At 36.5% G+C, this 16,524-nt stretch overlaps 2 protein-coding genes and 2 long non-coding RNA genes across 9 annotated transcripts in view; 2 read left to right on the top strand and 2 right to left on the bottom strand.

Annotated features, from left to right (window-relative positions):
* The window catches only part of LOC149588874 (uncharacterized), a 75,631-nt gene extending 62,499 nt beyond the window's left edge, over window positions 1–13,132 (bottom strand). For all 6 annotated transcript variants that reach the window (XR_016379754.1, XR_016379756.1, XR_016379757.1 and 3 more), the window contains exon 1: window positions 12,938–13,132. This is a non-coding gene — a long non-coding RNA (uncharacterized LOC149588874). The remainder of the gene's footprint in view (window positions 1–12,937) is intronic.
* LOC149588876 (uncharacterized) lies at window positions 1,109–2,904 on the top strand. The gene is made up of 3 exons (XR_016379761.1): window positions 1,109–1,781; window positions 1,848–1,907; window positions 2,696–2,904. It is a non-coding gene; the product is annotated as an uncharacterized LOC149588876 (long non-coding RNA).
* LOC149588875 (beta-1,3-galactosyltransferase 1-like) lies at window positions 2,928–12,810 on the top strand. The gene is made up of 2 exons (XM_089861988.1): window positions 2,928–3,290; window positions 10,049–12,810. Exon 2 carries the CDS (start codon window positions 10,067–10,069, stop codon window positions 11,222–11,224), a length of 1,158 nt encoding a protein of 385 aa, XP_089718114.1. The 5' UTR covers window positions 2,928–3,290; window positions 10,049–10,066; the 3' UTR covers window positions 11,225–12,810.
* A 533-nt stretch (window positions 13,133–13,665) lies between the features above and the next one.
* LOC149588873 (mRNA cap guanine-N(7) methyltransferase-like) lies at window positions 13,666–15,726 on the bottom strand. The gene is made up of 10 exons (XM_089861989.1): window positions 15,567–15,726; window positions 15,311–15,437; window positions 15,118–15,246; window positions 14,931–15,058; window positions 14,662–14,843; window positions 14,424–14,588; window positions 14,232–14,349; window positions 14,030–14,158; window positions 13,918–13,951; window positions 13,666–13,842 (listed from the first exon to the last, which is right to left on the bottom strand). The coding sequence occupies exons 1-10, from the start codon at window positions 15,606–15,608 to the stop codon at window positions 13,796–13,798; spliced, it is 1,101 nt and encodes a 366-aa protein (XP_089718115.1). The 5' UTR covers window positions 15,609–15,726; the 3' UTR covers window positions 13,666–13,795.
* Between the last annotated feature and the right edge of the window lie 798 nt (window positions 15,727–16,524).

The following is a 16,524-nucleotide window of genomic DNA, read 5'->3' as shown; positions in this document are numbered from 1 at the left end:
CGAAATATTATAAATGTATACGTGCAGTGTATTAACATAATAACTCAGGGTATAATATTTCGAAACACGTTTCGCGGATTTAGATAATGAAACCTAAACATTTATAACGGTTCTCTTTACTTGGGTGAAGTACAGGATTACGAATTCTTTGGTTTTTTGCCACCTTAGGGACATTGTTTCCAAAAGAATTTTCAGAATAAATTTGTTATAATATTCAATATAAAAAATTCTTAATTCCTCACGACAGAAAACGGGCCTATTTTGAGCCCAATATTTTAACAAGAATCCTACAGTTAAATATTGCGACAGAGTACAGGAAGTGTATATATTATATTACAATTCGTAAATCCACCCTAAATAAAGCTTCAATCCCCGGTGCTGCGCCGCTAACTGGAAAACGACTAAATTAAGTGACACACTTCGAAAACAAAAGATCGTCGTTGTATTTTAGGTGGAACATAAAACAAAAAGACAAAAACAAAGTGACAGCAGGGATGAAAGTGAAACAGGAGGGGGGAACGCCTCTTTTTTTAACAATATTTTTTGGTTTTTCCAATGTCATTCAGGAACTACTACTTGTGAGTGTGTCTAAGTTTCCGAGTGGTTGGTTTCATGCCAAATACCAACAAATATACATAAAAACAAAATATATCACACGCATCTAGGCCTATTTCGGTGTTGTCGAAAGTCGGTTAGTTGAAGTCAAACTTGGGATAAATTTCTCTGAGTTTTGATAAGAAACTAATCACGTGAGAGTTTAAAAAATTTAAATAAAGACGTGTACGAAAGCTACGCCAACTTCGTTACAGTTTGTCGTTTACGACTTCGGAGAAATCAACTTCAGACACTATATATTCTATATTAGAAAGCGTAACGTACACTGTCAGAAAAACTACAGTATCATCGCCTATTTATAAAACAAAACGCCGATGATTTACATGGAAATAAACAAAATGCACGACCGGAAACAAACCATTGCCTATAATAGCTATACGTATGTCTATAATATAAACATTTCAGCAATACAAGAGGCCCGAATGGAGATAAGAATTATACAGCTACAAGACGTCATGGCTGCTATCATAAGTTTATACGATTTGTTCCATAAGTATGACACTTCATATACTTCGTAATGCTAGAGACTTACAGCTCGAGCTTGTTCGAGAGACTACACTCGGTTAATTTTGCAGTCCAACTTCCTATTTAAGCCTTTGACAGCGCCCCAGTCACCAGGTGTCGCTTTACCTCGAATCTATGACCTACCTCATTCACTTCATGCCAAGCTCTCAGTAGCCAGTGACAAACTTATGGAACATATCTTATGAATATTTTCGATAGGGAAAAACAGCCGTACTAAAGATATTAGTTTACCCGTCTTGTATTTCTTTATTTACGTTAAAAGAAACGAGAAACTCCCCGTGGTTGAGGGATGCCAGCATAGCATAGCAAAAGAGAGGAAAATCTCCAATCTTAGTCGAGTTTTCTTCCAGGCCGTTAGGGGAAAAAAATAAATAAATATACATAACCAGACGTCGCGTTGCGATCTATAGAACTATACAGAGCTTCGTTCAAATGTAGGCTATTTATATATCTGGCAGTGCTTGCAAATTTTGTTGTGTTTTTACGCCAAATATAGTGAGGTACTATTGGAAAAATGTGACTGGATCTAGAATCTATACGAGACATCTCAATTTAAAATATTTATTATGGACATATTATTTTTCCAATAATTTTTGGATTGTCTTTAAATAAATCATGGAAATACAACTTAAATCGTGCTGGTAAACGTTGTAAACATTAGAGAATGCTATATTTAACATAATGAGTCAAAAAAATTGGTTTCTAAGATACTCCAACGTTTGGTTATGCAAATTTTGATTGCCAATGTAAAGGGAAACCTTGATCAGGTAGGGATAGAACGTATCAGATTGTGCATTACAAGAAGAAAACAAACCACCATAAGTTTATAAGATATCTTCCACAAGTATGGGTAGTGCCATACTTATAGAACCTATCTCATAAACTTATGAAATCACTAATAATTTTCCGTCCAAGCGAATCTTAATTCCATCTAAATAACCCACAAATTAGAACATTTCGCTAAACTTTGAAACAATGGTATTATTGTAATGACATTACTCACGTCCGAAAAAATTCTAAATTAGAATAAAATTTCTATTAAAAAGCCTAGTTTTTCCCTATATTACGATTAATGTGTATTACTTATCATCATTAACAGGTAAATAAAATTTATATTTCAACAAATCAGAAGCACTCGAAAGCGAGTCAAGCGTAAAAATATAAAATCGGCGAAACACTCGGCAAATGCACGTTTCCAGGGATCGCTCTTGCATGCGGTACACAACTCCCTTACCTCCTGACACCCGAGAATACATTATGAGAAGAGATATGTTCGGGTGCTTCCCTACGAGCACCACGGGGAATTTCGTAGCTTCAAAAGCGAGATTCTGCCCTGCGTTGACCAATATACCCAAGCCAACACTTGGGTTGTAAACATAACATTTTGCATGGTCTTCCCTTTTGTGATATTATGAGGAGGTAAACTCTCCGACCTTGTTTGAAATTTTCTCGCAAATTTCCCCCCATTTCCCTGAATTTTACTACAATTTATAAATTCTCCCGAGTTTAAATTTCCCTTAATTTTAGTTTAACATTATTTCCCTGAAATTTCCAGGTTTGTATAAACCCTAATATATTTTGAGGCAGAATCTCGCTTGAAATCCTGACGTTCCAAGACCAGTAAAGCGCAAACCCTCCAACAAGAAGGATCCCTAGTAGAGAGCAAGAGAGAGAGAGAGAGCAAGCGAGAGAGAGCGAGAGAGAGCAAGAGAGAGAGAGAGAGAGAGAGAGAGAGAGAGAGAGAGAGAGAGAGAGAGAGAGAGAGAGAGAAGAGAGAGCAAGAGAGAGACTCGGAATTGGGAGAAGAGGGGGAAGTGAAGGCTTTCGAGCCGGTGGAAGCAGCACCAGTACCAGCAGCCGAGTGTTTCCCGTTCACAGACAAATGAAATCGATTCCTCAGACTGGCAGTGGAGACTGAAGGAAGCGTTAGGGCCCTGCCGCGCCCGCCGGCTTTAAGAAGCTGCCTGCCATACAGCTTATAGAACAGAACCGCCTTGATAGCAAAAATGCTTCGGTCTTCAGGGGGCCACCAACTATGGCGAACGGTCCAACATGCTCAAGACCACCAAGCCCCGTGATCAACTCAAAATCATGGTCATCTTGGCGTAAAATCTTCGGACAATCTCACTGCCGTGTGATGACAATATCAGGTAAGCTTCCTTCATTCTTTACCAACCAACGGTTAAACGGGCACTCTCGGTAAATTACCTAAAATAAGAGACCGGGCTATTTCTCTAGTATAAGAGAACCGATCGAAGCTAGAGTCTCTCGGTTCGAGTATGACCAACCAAGGTTCCTGAACCTTCCTAGCTAGTTCCGACTGACAATTTCGCGTTTCCTTTCCTACCTCAGCACGCAGCTAGGCTAGCTAGGCTGGGTTTTAAAACGTTAACGCCTAAGCCTCGTCTAAACTCAATCAAAACGCGACTAACCTAGACTCGCGATTCACTAACTCGATAATGGCGCGACGGTTAAACCGCGCTCAACTTTTTATAGCTACGAAACTAATTTAATTCAAGCTTCAATTAGAACTAATGGGTTGACAAAAGTGAAAGTGAAAAAAAGCTGTTCAAACACTATAGATAGGGATTGACTCTTAAAAAAAAATCTAGTCTCTCTTAGTCGTGCGGATTAAATAATTTAAACGAGTCCCCCTTCTGTTAAATTGAGTTCTATAAATTATTAATTAAAGGAAAGTTCGTTCAGTGCTCTCGAAACTGTTCTGAGCAGTGGGAGTTTCTGGTTTTCACGCTCTACCGAATTATTCGAGCTATCTCCTTCTGTATCGCGTTCGAAATTAAAAACGTTTCTTGCTCGATTAGCGTACGAAATCAATTTGAAACTATTTTTACGGAGTTTTCCCTTTCATATACGAAGCCCCCCCCCCTCCCCAAGGGTACTATTACGTATTTCGTGCACTTTGTTTGATTAGTTGAGAGTATGAAACCCGCTAGCGTAATTATTTCGTTGGCAAAACGGTTAAAGTGTAATTATTTCCGTTGAAGGAATAAATAATTTCGAAGATGATTTTATGTCAGAACCATATTATTTAAAACGATCCTCAACAGAGTATAATTATTTAAAACGATCCTCAACAGAGTATAATTATTTAAAACGATCCTCAACAGAGTATAATTATTTAAAACGATCCTCAACAGAGTATAATTATTTAAAACGATCCTCAACAGAGTATAATTATTTAAAACGATCCTCAACAGAGTATAATTATTTAAAACGATCCTCAACAGAGTATAATTATTTAAAACGATCCTCAACAGAGTATAATTATTTAAAACGATCCTCAACAGAGTATAATTATTTAAAACGATCCTCAACAGAGTATAATTATTTAAAACGATCCTCAACAGAGTATAATTATTTAAAACGATCCTCAACAGAGTATAATTATTTAAAACGATCCTCAACAGAGTATAATTATTTAAAACGATCCTCAACAGAGTATAATTATTTAAAACGATCCTCAACAGAGTATAATTATTTAAAACGATCCTCAACAGAGTATAATTATTTAAAACGATCCTCAACAGAGTATAATTATTTAAAACGATCCTCAACAGAGTATAATTATTTAAAACGATCCTCAACAGAGTATAATTATTTAAAACGATCCTCAACAGAGTATAATTATTTAAAACGATCCTCAACAGAGTATAATTATTTAAAACGATCCTCAACAGAGTATAATTATTTAAAACGATCCTCAACAGAGTATAATTATTTAAAACGATCCTCAACAGAGTATAATTATTTAAAACGATCCTCAACAGAGTATAATTATTTAAAACGATCCTCAACAGAGTATAATTATTTAAAACGATCCTCAACAGAGTATAATTATTTAAAACGATCCTCAACAGAGTATAATTATTTAAAACGATCCTCAACAGAGTATAATTATTTAAAACGATCCTCAACAGAGTATAATTATTTAAAACGATCCTCAACAGAGTATAATTATTTAAAACGATCCTCAACAGAGTATAATTATTTAAAACGAACCTCTACAGCATTTAAAACGAACCTCTACAGCATTTAAAACGAACCTCTACAGCATTTAAAACGAACCTCTACAGCATTTAAAACGAACCTCTACAGCATTTAAAACGAACCTCTACAGCATTTAAAACGAACCTCTACAGCATTTAAAACGAACCTCTACAGCATTTAAAACGAACCTCTACAGCATTTAAAACGAGCCTCTACAGCATTTAAAACGAACCTCTACAGCTTATCATTATTTATAAAGCGATGCACCTACCAAACTATCTTTGCAATCTCATGATTTATCCATTATATTCTTTTACCAATAATGAAAAGTAAAAAATGATATACATATAAAGGGATTGAGCGGGATTAATGAGGCAGAAACAGTTTGTGAGGCATCAAATTATACGTGTAATATTTTAGCATATAGAACAGATTTTACAGTCAGATCGAAATTTTCACTGTATTATCCTGTACAATTGAAGAAATTAAGTCGTCATAGGCCAAAAAAGGTAGGAAAAGTAATGCAGTCTGTTTAATTGTTACCCATCTCTCTGCTTTTCATAAAAGAGTACTTCTTTGAGACGAATCCGACGCTTGATTTTGAAACAGGTCAAAAAATAATTTCCCAGTACCAAAATCTAACCACGAAAAAAAACCCAGATTACATTTTATATCTTAGGTACCGGGGTCCCCGGTTTTCAGGGTCAGGGTCCCCCTTCCAACACTAAAAAGTACGCCAAATTCACCATCAGATGTAGAGAGACATGGTTGATACATTTAAAAACTGATTAAGACAATGATTTCTAATTCAATTAAGGGGGTCATCCTTAAAACACTCAAATCATAACTCGAAAACAGTGCCCAAATGAACATCCCTCTTAATTTTTGCATGTAGACTTATCAGAAACACCCTGTATATACCTGAGATTTCCATATGAAATGACTGCACTTTTAACAGAGCTCGGGGCTCGGTTGAGCTATATATTTTCTGTGGTATAGAAACCAATTTAAAGTTACAAAAAGTTTCAATTTCGAAATGATAGTTCTCTTTGTTTTAGGCCGAAATAATTGGGAGGCGTGTTCGGCATTCGTTTTGAGTTAAGTCAATTGAATGGAGATCTATAGGAAGGAAAAGAAGGGGGGTTGGGGGTACCACACTCAATTTCCTGTTCAAATCAAAAATAATAAGAAATTCAAGCAAGGCTGAGCTTGGTGTCAGGAAGTCAAAAATGATTAAAAAGAAAACGAACCCAACAGAGGGGTTGGTTACTTGACTTCGCTGTGATTTTGAGCTTCGTTCTCAATAAAAAGAAAGCCCCCAAATTTAAGCGAGTGCTCTACCGTTAACTGTTAACGTTTTTAAAAATTTTGGACTCGAACAAATTTTTCAGTAAAAACTAACTGCTTTAATTCGTTGGAAGAATGAAGGATAATTTTGATTTTTGACAATTACTGGGCGAGCTCCGTCTAAACTTGCTATGTAGAGTATAATGTGATAATCTGTCACACACGTTCTGTGACAAAATCGACTTTTGCATGTACGGTTTTCTACACGTCTTAAAGTGCACTTGTAAGATAAGGTGTTGCGGTAAATCGAATAGCGTATTAACCCTTTTGTGACCCACAAATTCGGTACTCTACTAAATTGTTATCTTATCGGATACAAATATAACTTTTAGCAACTCCTCCTATTGCAAAGATAAAAGAGGCAATTTCCTGATAGTGTTTTATGTCATTTAGCCTTTACAGAAAGAAGAAAAAATGTACGTAAAAAGAAACTAAATTAGAAAGAATATAAAGATATCCTATTACATTTACAAGGGGAAAAATATGGCCACGACCCACTCTGGACTACATCAACGTGCAGGCAGTATCTTCTTAGAGAAGAAATGAATTTCCCACAGTCATATATATATAAGATAGCTCCGAGATTAGCTCTAACCAACCAGAAGTGGATAACGGAAGAAGGGTGACACTCTGTCTCCTCTTAATACATTATTATGTAACATGATTCTTCCCAGGCCCCTCACCCCTTGCTGTTTGCTCTCCCGCTCATCAAACTTCAGATGGGCATCGCACCGTGCTAGGGTGAATTCTGTTTGGTATTTACTAAATCCTCAGCAACCTTGATTGTCTTGACGTGGGACAAAAATCCACAAGCGCATGCGCCTTGGCAAATAATTAACCGCTAATAGATTAATGATAAGGGAGCTTTTTATCGTGTATGTGATTCGGTTTAGTAACCTTGTGCACTCCAAATGTCAATGCTGATGTTGGGAAGAATCATGTTACAATTACCCCGGCCGCTTTGTGCTGGTACAATTCTCTCTCGAAGAGAAGTATTATATACTTCTACTCCAATCAAGTAGGATATATGGAACTTAACATCTACTCTCGTATACAAGTCCCTTTCCCACCGATTATCTTCGTCGAACTTGTCACACACGAATTTTCAAAGTTGAATTAAACATTTTCCACGAGATTGCTCCTTTAATTTCCAAAGCAAGGTTTTGAGGTCAAAATCTAGTCCCGCCATCGTAAACCGTAAAGCAAAACCATCAGTGCAATATTTTGGCTATATAATAAATACAGCAGCGCAAGCTAGGATTACCAGAGCCTTTTGAACATTTATTAATGCTTAAAAAAAGGGTGGGGAATGGCGGTACGGGTTTTAACGATCCTGGTGGTCATGGGTTGTTCCGCCTAAAAGAGTAAATCGTTCCTGTAGAACATGTTTCCCCGCATTGCTCCCAGTCACGAAGTGTTAGATCCCCATAACTAAAACCCAACTTAGCCTAATATATTTCCAAAAATGAATCCATTTCAAAGCTAATTAACCAAAGCTGTGTATGTAGGTACAAGCGTAAGTTCGTAAGTTATGTTCTATAAGTTTGTCACTAGTTACTGAGAGCTTGTGACGTGGTAGGTGAAACGTCACAGAGCGACGCCTTATGCATTTAAATTTTCAGAGTTCTGACTTCCCAAAGTTGGTTACCAATAATCTAAAATTGGATTCAGTTTATGTGAATAAATTGCAAAAGACCCATCTAAATTACCTCTGTTACTTGGTCACTGGAGTATGCCAAAGATACTACATATATATATTTTAAATTATTACACGCGTAGAATAAGCAACTATAACAATATATTATCAATTATAGATAAAACCTTCCGCGGCTATTTATACGCGGTAATTCAAGCGAAAAGTGGTACCATAATCAAAGTTAGAGATACAGTTTTCCGCGCTCTCGAAAAAAGGGATTATTTACTAAGAAAGAGTTGGCGTTATTTTGGAAAAGTGGGCTAAATACCAACAGATACGTTGGCGTTGTGTAGGACTCTGCATGATCTTTAAACCAACTTATAAGTCACGGAGGATTTATAAAAAAGAGTAGAGAAGTCCACCCAAGCGAATTGGAGACACGTCCTTGGTCGAATTAATTGCGGGTTACCTTACCTGTTTCCCCGCTCTTTACCCTATCGCGTCTCAAACGCAAAAGGTATTTAATTAGATATGCTTCGACGGGAAAATTCAATATTCATCACCACCGATGATGATTACTTGGTTTTAAAAAAAATTTAATTTTGTAATCCCCGCCCCTCGTCAATTTCGAGTATAAGATACGTGACTCCAATTAGATTGGGTAGCTCTTCAAATATTCGACGTATGTACGCATGACGTCACCTTTCCCTTTTTTGAAATAAAGTTACTCTAATGCTTCTTCGATACAAACGGATATGAGATGCGCAAAATTATCATACATATACTCATTATAAATACCGTCGCAATCTCAATGTCTAGAGTATACAGTATAGAAACCAATCACGTGACACGTTCGTTATGCAAAACCTTAATTTACGTCATGGCTTGTAAAAAAATAAAATTGGTGACTAAACGAAATGTCAGATGGAAATTAACATAAGTTGGCCTTGATTAGGATGACGTAATTAAATTTCAGTAAGTAGTAATTGGTTATTCTGACGATTTTGAAGATGAAAAAAAATGGAGCGAAACAGCTGTTCGTAAGAGCATCTGTGTAACCATAATTTTATAAAATACGTTCAATAAGTATGACACTACATATACTTCAAAATACTAGAGACTTAATGAGGGTCATGACAAGCTCCAGTTTGTAACCAGTGACAAACTTATGGAACGTATCTTATGAACTTATGGTATAACTGTCAATTAGACAAGATAAACAATGCATTCCCACGAAACGTGGATTTATTCTAATAAACCCAAAAATGACAGTAAAACGGGGAAAAGACTGGGATTTCAAGTTCAAGTATAGAACGCGTGTATTATAACAGAGAAAAATATATTCATGGATAGTTGTCTGTAATTTCTGACCCTCATTAAGCATTGATGTCATACACCAAACCAAAAGCGGACGGGACGACCCACCTCGAGAGAAATTGATTGACGCCTCAACTACAACAACGGTCGAACTTATCTATTGTATTATTGATTTTAGTCCCGTACCAAATATTTATATAATTTCTTATCACGTGAAACGGTAGGTACTTGTACCGAACGCGATCGGCGAGTAATTATATTTTGTTAATTATAAAACCGCACGAAAATCCGACACTGTTACGACGGTACAATCATAGCTATTTACGATTGTCGTAATTTGAAATTTATCACCGCGTAGAGCGACATTTTAAACACAGTTTTAGTGAATTTACGAGTTACGCATTACGTTGTCAACAACGTAAACATATTTAATGTTCATTCTGTGTTCTCCATTGTCCCGTCAGTGTAGACGTTTGACAAAAAAAAGGTTGAAACGGAGGATTATAGGGCGTAGCAGTTAGAAACTCTAAAGGTTTCAGAGAGCGGAAAGTTTTAAGGGAATTAGGGAACTTTAATCAAACGGTTTCTTTTATTTTATAGGTGCTTGCACCCAGTGTGATGGGCAAACTTCGGCTGGCTATTTTCTTACTGATACTGGCGGCCAACGCTCTACTTTGCCTAATGTACCTGCAACCGAAAGGTTTCCAACTCCTAGAGACGACGGGTCACGCGGTCACTCGTCAAGAGAGCGACGGTGGTGGTAAAGGTCACGACGACCTGACCACCACGGCTAGCGGCCGGGTTCACCGAGAGATCCACTCTATCGCCTCAACTAACGCTTCCATTGGCGAAGAACCGAGCTCAACCACGGCGCTCGCTTCGCCGACGTTGCCTTCCAAAAAGAAACGGATCCCCGCGTTAACCCGAACCCCGCTAACGCATCCTTACGAATACTTAATGAACCGCGAAGATTTGTGCCTCAAATCGGCGGGAAACAAGCTCTTACTACTTATCGCCGTTTGTTCCGCCGTTCAAAACTTACGAGAACGTCAAGCGATACGCGAAACGTGGGGTTCCGCGTGCACCAAAAGTAGTAACACGGGTCCCGTCAGACTCGTCTTCTTATTAGGCGCTTCCAAAAACCCCGAAATCACGGCCAAAGTCAAAGCCGAGTCTGAGAAATACGGGGACATTGTGCAAGAGAATTTTGTCGATTCTTATCAAAATTTAACCCACAAATCGGTCATGATGCTAAAATGGGCCTCCAAGTATTGCCCCAACGTACAGTTCGTCTTGAAAACCGACGACGACATGTACGTCAACGTGGCCAACTTAATGCGGACTGCCACCAGATTGGGTAACAAAAAGAACCTGATGTTCGGCGTGCTTTTCCGACGGGCGAACCCGGAACGTAACGCGACGGCCAAGTGGTACGTCCCCGTCTCCCAATACCCCGGAAAGTGGTTCCCGGATTACCTATCCGGTACCGGGTACGCTATGACCAGCGACGTGGTACCTAAATTATACGAAGCTAGCCTAAAGAAACCATTCCTAATCATGGAGGACGTTTTCGTTACGGGAATATGCGCCTCGTACGTCGGTGTCAAACGCGTAGAGGTCAAAGGTTTCCATCATTACAAACTTCCGTCCAATGGATGCGCCTTTAGAAACTCAATTACGGGACACCACGTCAACGTACAAGAAATGCGCAAAATATGGCGGGAATTGCGCAACGGTTCGATACCTTGTAGGAGATTTATACAGAAGAAGACATAGACTCGGGTTTTAAGGACAAAATAGCTAACTATAGTTTCGAAGCTGGATCGACATAGAGTAGACCACTTTGGGCTTAGAAGCGATCGAAGAAAGAGTATGTTTCTATTAAAGGAGATTAATAATAAAAAAAACACCACTGTGCTGTCAAGTTTACAATATAGCGTAAGATATAAAGATGGTAACCATCTCATCTTCATTAATTAATTATTCGTTAATTAATAAGTTTAGCTCAAATTACGTTTCTAGTCCGTCATGGCATATTATTTACATCAAGGAGGATTTTACGCGAGCGGGCTTTTAACATAAATTGTGGCCAAATACTAACTACATCACCAACCAGCTACAAATAGCCAAAAACGTTTTAAATAGAATATAGTTCATTCATCGTTAGTTGCCAAAAATTATAAGGAATCGGAATAAGGATCTAGCGTGAATAAATTAAGCTATTTATGTTTTTCATGAAAGTCAGGCAATAATATAAACTGCTTCCCACATTGTGCAATATATCGCGCCATGTTTGTAGTCTTTTCAAATTAGCCTTATTCCTGATCAGCGCCATCTACCCATAGCGGTGACTTTGAGAACTACTGTAAGCGGCAAGCCAATCAGATGTCGCTAAAATCTGGTGACGTCATTTTTGGTAAGACCCCCGAGAGTGCCAGTCAGTGACGTCACCAGATTTTAGCGACATCTGATTGGCTTGCCGCTTACAGTAGTTCTCAAAGTCACCGCTATGGGTAGGTGGCGCTGATCAGGATTAAGGCTAATTGGAATTTTTGAACAGATTATAAACACGAGTATGATGTGAAAACTGGAAATTGCGAGGCAATTAATGATTCCTTTTTTTAAAAAATAAAAACGGCAATACGTAATTAAATAAATAATTAACCAAGATTGCTAAAGTCTCCTTGATGCATTCATGCTATACCATTCATCTAATCAACTTTAAATAACTAGATTATTAATTTAAACCTAATTTAAGTAGAACACTAAAATAATAATTTTCAAATCGGTTGAAATGCAGTATTGACTATAGATTTTAATTCTAACCAAGAGGGGTTCCGTATGTCTTAATTTCACCTTGAAAGGAAAGCGGGTGACTCCTAGGGCGGAGGAATATTATACACTAAATCCGATAGAGAAAAAGTAGTCCCTGACACCTCAAAGTGAAATTACCTTTAGTAAACCAAAGAGGAACATTCTATAATAATTTCCATGGGAATAAATCCTTACCTATTAATAATTTTTAAATTAAAGGTGCCAGAAAACAATTGTTTTTACTAAATGACCAAATTCAACCTAAATTGTTCCTAGGTTTAAATAATATGAATTTTATATAAAATTTGTTAAATAATTATAATAAGAAATATATAAATAAATAATTTGGAATCAAGCGAACCTAAACTAAATATTGTTTAAAAATTAGTTTACCCGTTAACCCATAATGAAAGAAATTATTTTTTACATTGTTCATAATTTTCATTGGGTCCAATAATAATTGGAAGAAGATAAAATACGAATGTATATTGTTGTACAGAGTTGTAAGCTATTAAATGATATTAAACTAAAATTATCTATGAAAATCACTTATTCGTATTTGGGCAAACGAAGAATAAGATACTGACAGACCAAGGCCCGAAAATGGCCGCCAAGCTGGCTCATCATTTCCCGCCAAAAAAGTACGCGCGTTAAGTTATAAGAAAATAAACTTACCAATTATGTTTCCAGTTGTTTTTTCTCTAGAGTTTTATTATGGATCACATTTCTTCAAGAAAAAGTCACATTTTTATTGTCAATCACGCATAAAACTCACGAACATTCTTTTAGCCAGCCATTAACACCATCACATTGACATTAACGCGCGCCGCAAGTTCCCGCAACTGATACGAAATGAAGCGGCTGCTTGACCTATGACCTAATCCAAGAGTACTAAAGATAGGTGACGCTAAAGCATGGTATGGTTTATAATTTTACCAAGTAAAATGCAAGGCCGGAAATAAGCAATTTTTAAATGTCACATTGCATATATTTTTTTTAAAAAACTAAGATTACTGAAAATTTTTTGACCAATAAGTTTTCCGAAGTTTTGATAGCTTGACTATGAAGATGCGACACTATTTTTGCACACTCCAGTGGACAATGTCCTTGGGAGGTGACGGAAGTGGTGTTGAGGTCAAGTCACCTCGGGGGGGGGGACCCGGGGCAGTTGGCACCTATACGGTAGGATCGCCGACATGTCGCATTCCCTCATCCTTTGTCAGCCAGAAGCTTGGCTTACATGAGTGCCATACACTCCCGCTTTTATTATAGCATAGCCCACTCGATCACGCGCATCAGGACGCAAGCTGATCGCGCATTTATCATTCTTGTGAAAAAACCGAAAAGGCGTTAAATTATTAAAAAAAATTTCACAAACATCTAATAAAAACATTTTTACTAAATTAAATCACTTAATTTTTTTTAATTTCATTTTATTTAGCATAGATACATGTTTATTTTATGCTTTTAATTTTTATTATAAAAAAATTACTTAATCAAACAAAAGTAGAAAAATTAAAGTAGAAAAATTAATTAATCTTTTGAATCTTCCTTAATGAAAACGAAAACCAAATACAAAGCTGAAAATAATTAAAAATATAAAATCAATCAATTAATTAAGAATCCTTAAACAAATTAAACATTGTTTAACTTACAAATTGCTTCCCACTCTGACTTTGTTAATGTTCCCTAATGATTGATAATTAAATTTAAATAAAATAAAGCTGAAGACTAATTAATTAATTAATTAATTAATTAAATCATTACCACTCTAATTTTCCTTTCATGATTTCTTTCCCCCGGATTTTCTTTTAACTCCGTCAACTTTTCTTTGGTATTACTATAATCCTGGTCATTTTTACCAACTAATTCTTGACCATCAAAAGGGGGATAAGTCTAGATTACAAAGTTTAAATAAATTTAACGAAACCTTCTTCTCAATTAATTTAAAACTAATTAATTACTCTACCTCAAGGGCGTTCATTTTACTTAAAAGAAATTTCCCTTCACCCTTATGATAATTCTCTTGGAAAAATTCTTGGAATGTTTGTTTAAGGGACAATTTTAAGCCAAACTGCGATGCTAGTCTTTGAAGATAATTAATAATTAAGTCTTGTAGCTTGGTTTATGCTAATTAATACTTTTTTTTAACTATTCTTACTCAATAAATGCTGGGAAATAAACCAAAAATTCGGGGCAATCTACAACACCTTCCAAATGAAAGTTATATTGCGTTCCGAATAACGGAAAATTATCTTTAGATTTGAATGTGGCTGAATATATTTCATTGCCAAATGTTAAGTCGGGAGATTCCTTTAGTCTTTTACTAAATATTATAATTATTTTTAATTATTTTACACGTGTTTTTAGAAGGAAGGAAGCCATTCTGTAAAGCTTACACAAGATCATACGCATTTGGTGTTGTACCAATAAAATAACCACCGGGTTTTAAACATTCACTGACGTTTTTAAGCATACATTTGGCCTGCGATAAACTTTCAAAGCAATAATGAAAGCTGAATTGACAGCTGACAATATCAAATTTGATATCTGGGTCTTTAAACTTGTCTTTCAACCTAATCTGAATGTTAAATAATTTGTAAATTTCAAATAACCACCACACTTCCACTCATCCGCGTGTACGTGTGTTTGATTTTCCTATTAATACTTTGGTGCAATCAGCCGGGATGCATTCTAAAGTAAACATTGGGCCACCGTGATCTCTTTGTCCGCGTGAACGGTCTTTCATTTCACAAAAACGATCGTAGCATTGTTCCATTGAGGTTTCAGCAATATCTAATACGAGTAAATGAACTTCTAACCAACCTCTTTTAAAATCAATGTTTTTTATTTACCAGCGCAAACTAAGTGATGTATGTTCCCCTTTTTCCATTTTAAAAGGTCACCTCCCTTACCAGCACCAATATCTAATACTTTGATCTCTTTTCTACGATCATTATTCCTAACTTTGTTTATAGTTTCGCCTTTTAAATCGTTTTAAAGTTTACGTTAATGACATAGGCTTTTGTTAACTAATAGAGATCATACCAATAAGAATACTCTTTGTCCAGTTATTAAAGTTCCTCATAAAATAGATACGGCTCTCTTTTCTGGCCTCGAGGCCTTTTTCTTCAAGGGTGTTATAGTGTTCGGCAACAACTTTCGTTAAATCACCCTTTTCATAATTAAAATAAATAAATTACAAACGTCTACAATGGCTTCTTCATAAACAAACGCTAAGCCTTGGTCAAAACTTCGAAACTAAATCGCCAAATCCCAATATACAACTTAAAATTTATCTTACTTCATCTTTAGGTTTTTCCATCGCCGTAGCTGACTCTTCCATTACGAAATTTAACTAATTCAATTAAATTTCTCGCGCAAATAATTAAAAAAATGCAACTTTGTCGAATTAGCTGAGCTCTTTTAGAGTAACTGTCGTCTGCTATTAGGCAAGGACATAGGGCAAGGAGGACAAAACACGGGAGAGAAAAAAGGACGCTACTAATTTGCCTAAGTTTACAGCAAACCAATTTTTTGGCATATGGCCGCCATTTTCAAAAGTTTGCTTCCAAAATACTAATTTGCATAAAACTTTTTCTTGCATAAGACCAGATTTTCAATAGTTTGCAGCCAATATACTAATTTGCATAAAATTCACCAGCAAACTTCCTCATGCATAAGGCCACTAATTTAAAAAGTTTGCTACAATAATACTAATTTGCATAAATTTACCGAAAACTCGATGAAACTCATGGTTTTTTCAAGGAAACCTATTAAGTTATTTACGCTCATAATTTAGCGATTAATTTTATAACATAATATTGAGGGTTTCACAGGTTTCAAAAAAAGCTTAGCATAGCTGAGCATAGCTTAGCTTAGCTTAGCTTAGCATAGCTTAGCATAGCTTAGCATAGCTTAGCATAGCTTAGCATAGCTTAGCTTAGCTTAGCATAGCTTAGCATAGCTTAGCATAGCTTAGCTTAGCTTAGCATAGCTTAGCATTGCTTTGCTTAGCTTAGCTTAGCTTAGCATAACTTAGCTTAGCATAGCTTAGCATAGCTTAGCTTAGCTTAGCATAGCATAGCTTAGCGTAGCTTAGCGTAGCTTAGCATAGCTTAGCATAGCTTAGCATAGCATAGCTTAGCATAGCATAGCTTAGCATAGCTTAGCATAGCTTAGCATAGCTTAGCATAGCATAGCTTAGCTTAGCTTAGCATAGCTTAGCATAGCATAGCTTAGCATAGCATAGCTTAGCATAG

The sequence above is a fragment of the Phalangium opilio genome, unplaced genomic scaffold, assembly GCF_054372755.1.
Source record: "Phalangium opilio isolate 3A_F unplaced genomic scaffold, DU_Popi_V2 ptg000528l_1, whole genome shotgun sequence".
NCBI classification, from domain to species: Eukaryota; Metazoa; Arthropoda; class Arachnida; order Opiliones; family Phalangiidae; genus Phalangium; species Phalangium opilio.
The sequence above is the reverse complement of the archived record's forward strand: the minus strand, read 5'-3'. Positions and strand labels throughout refer to the sequence as shown.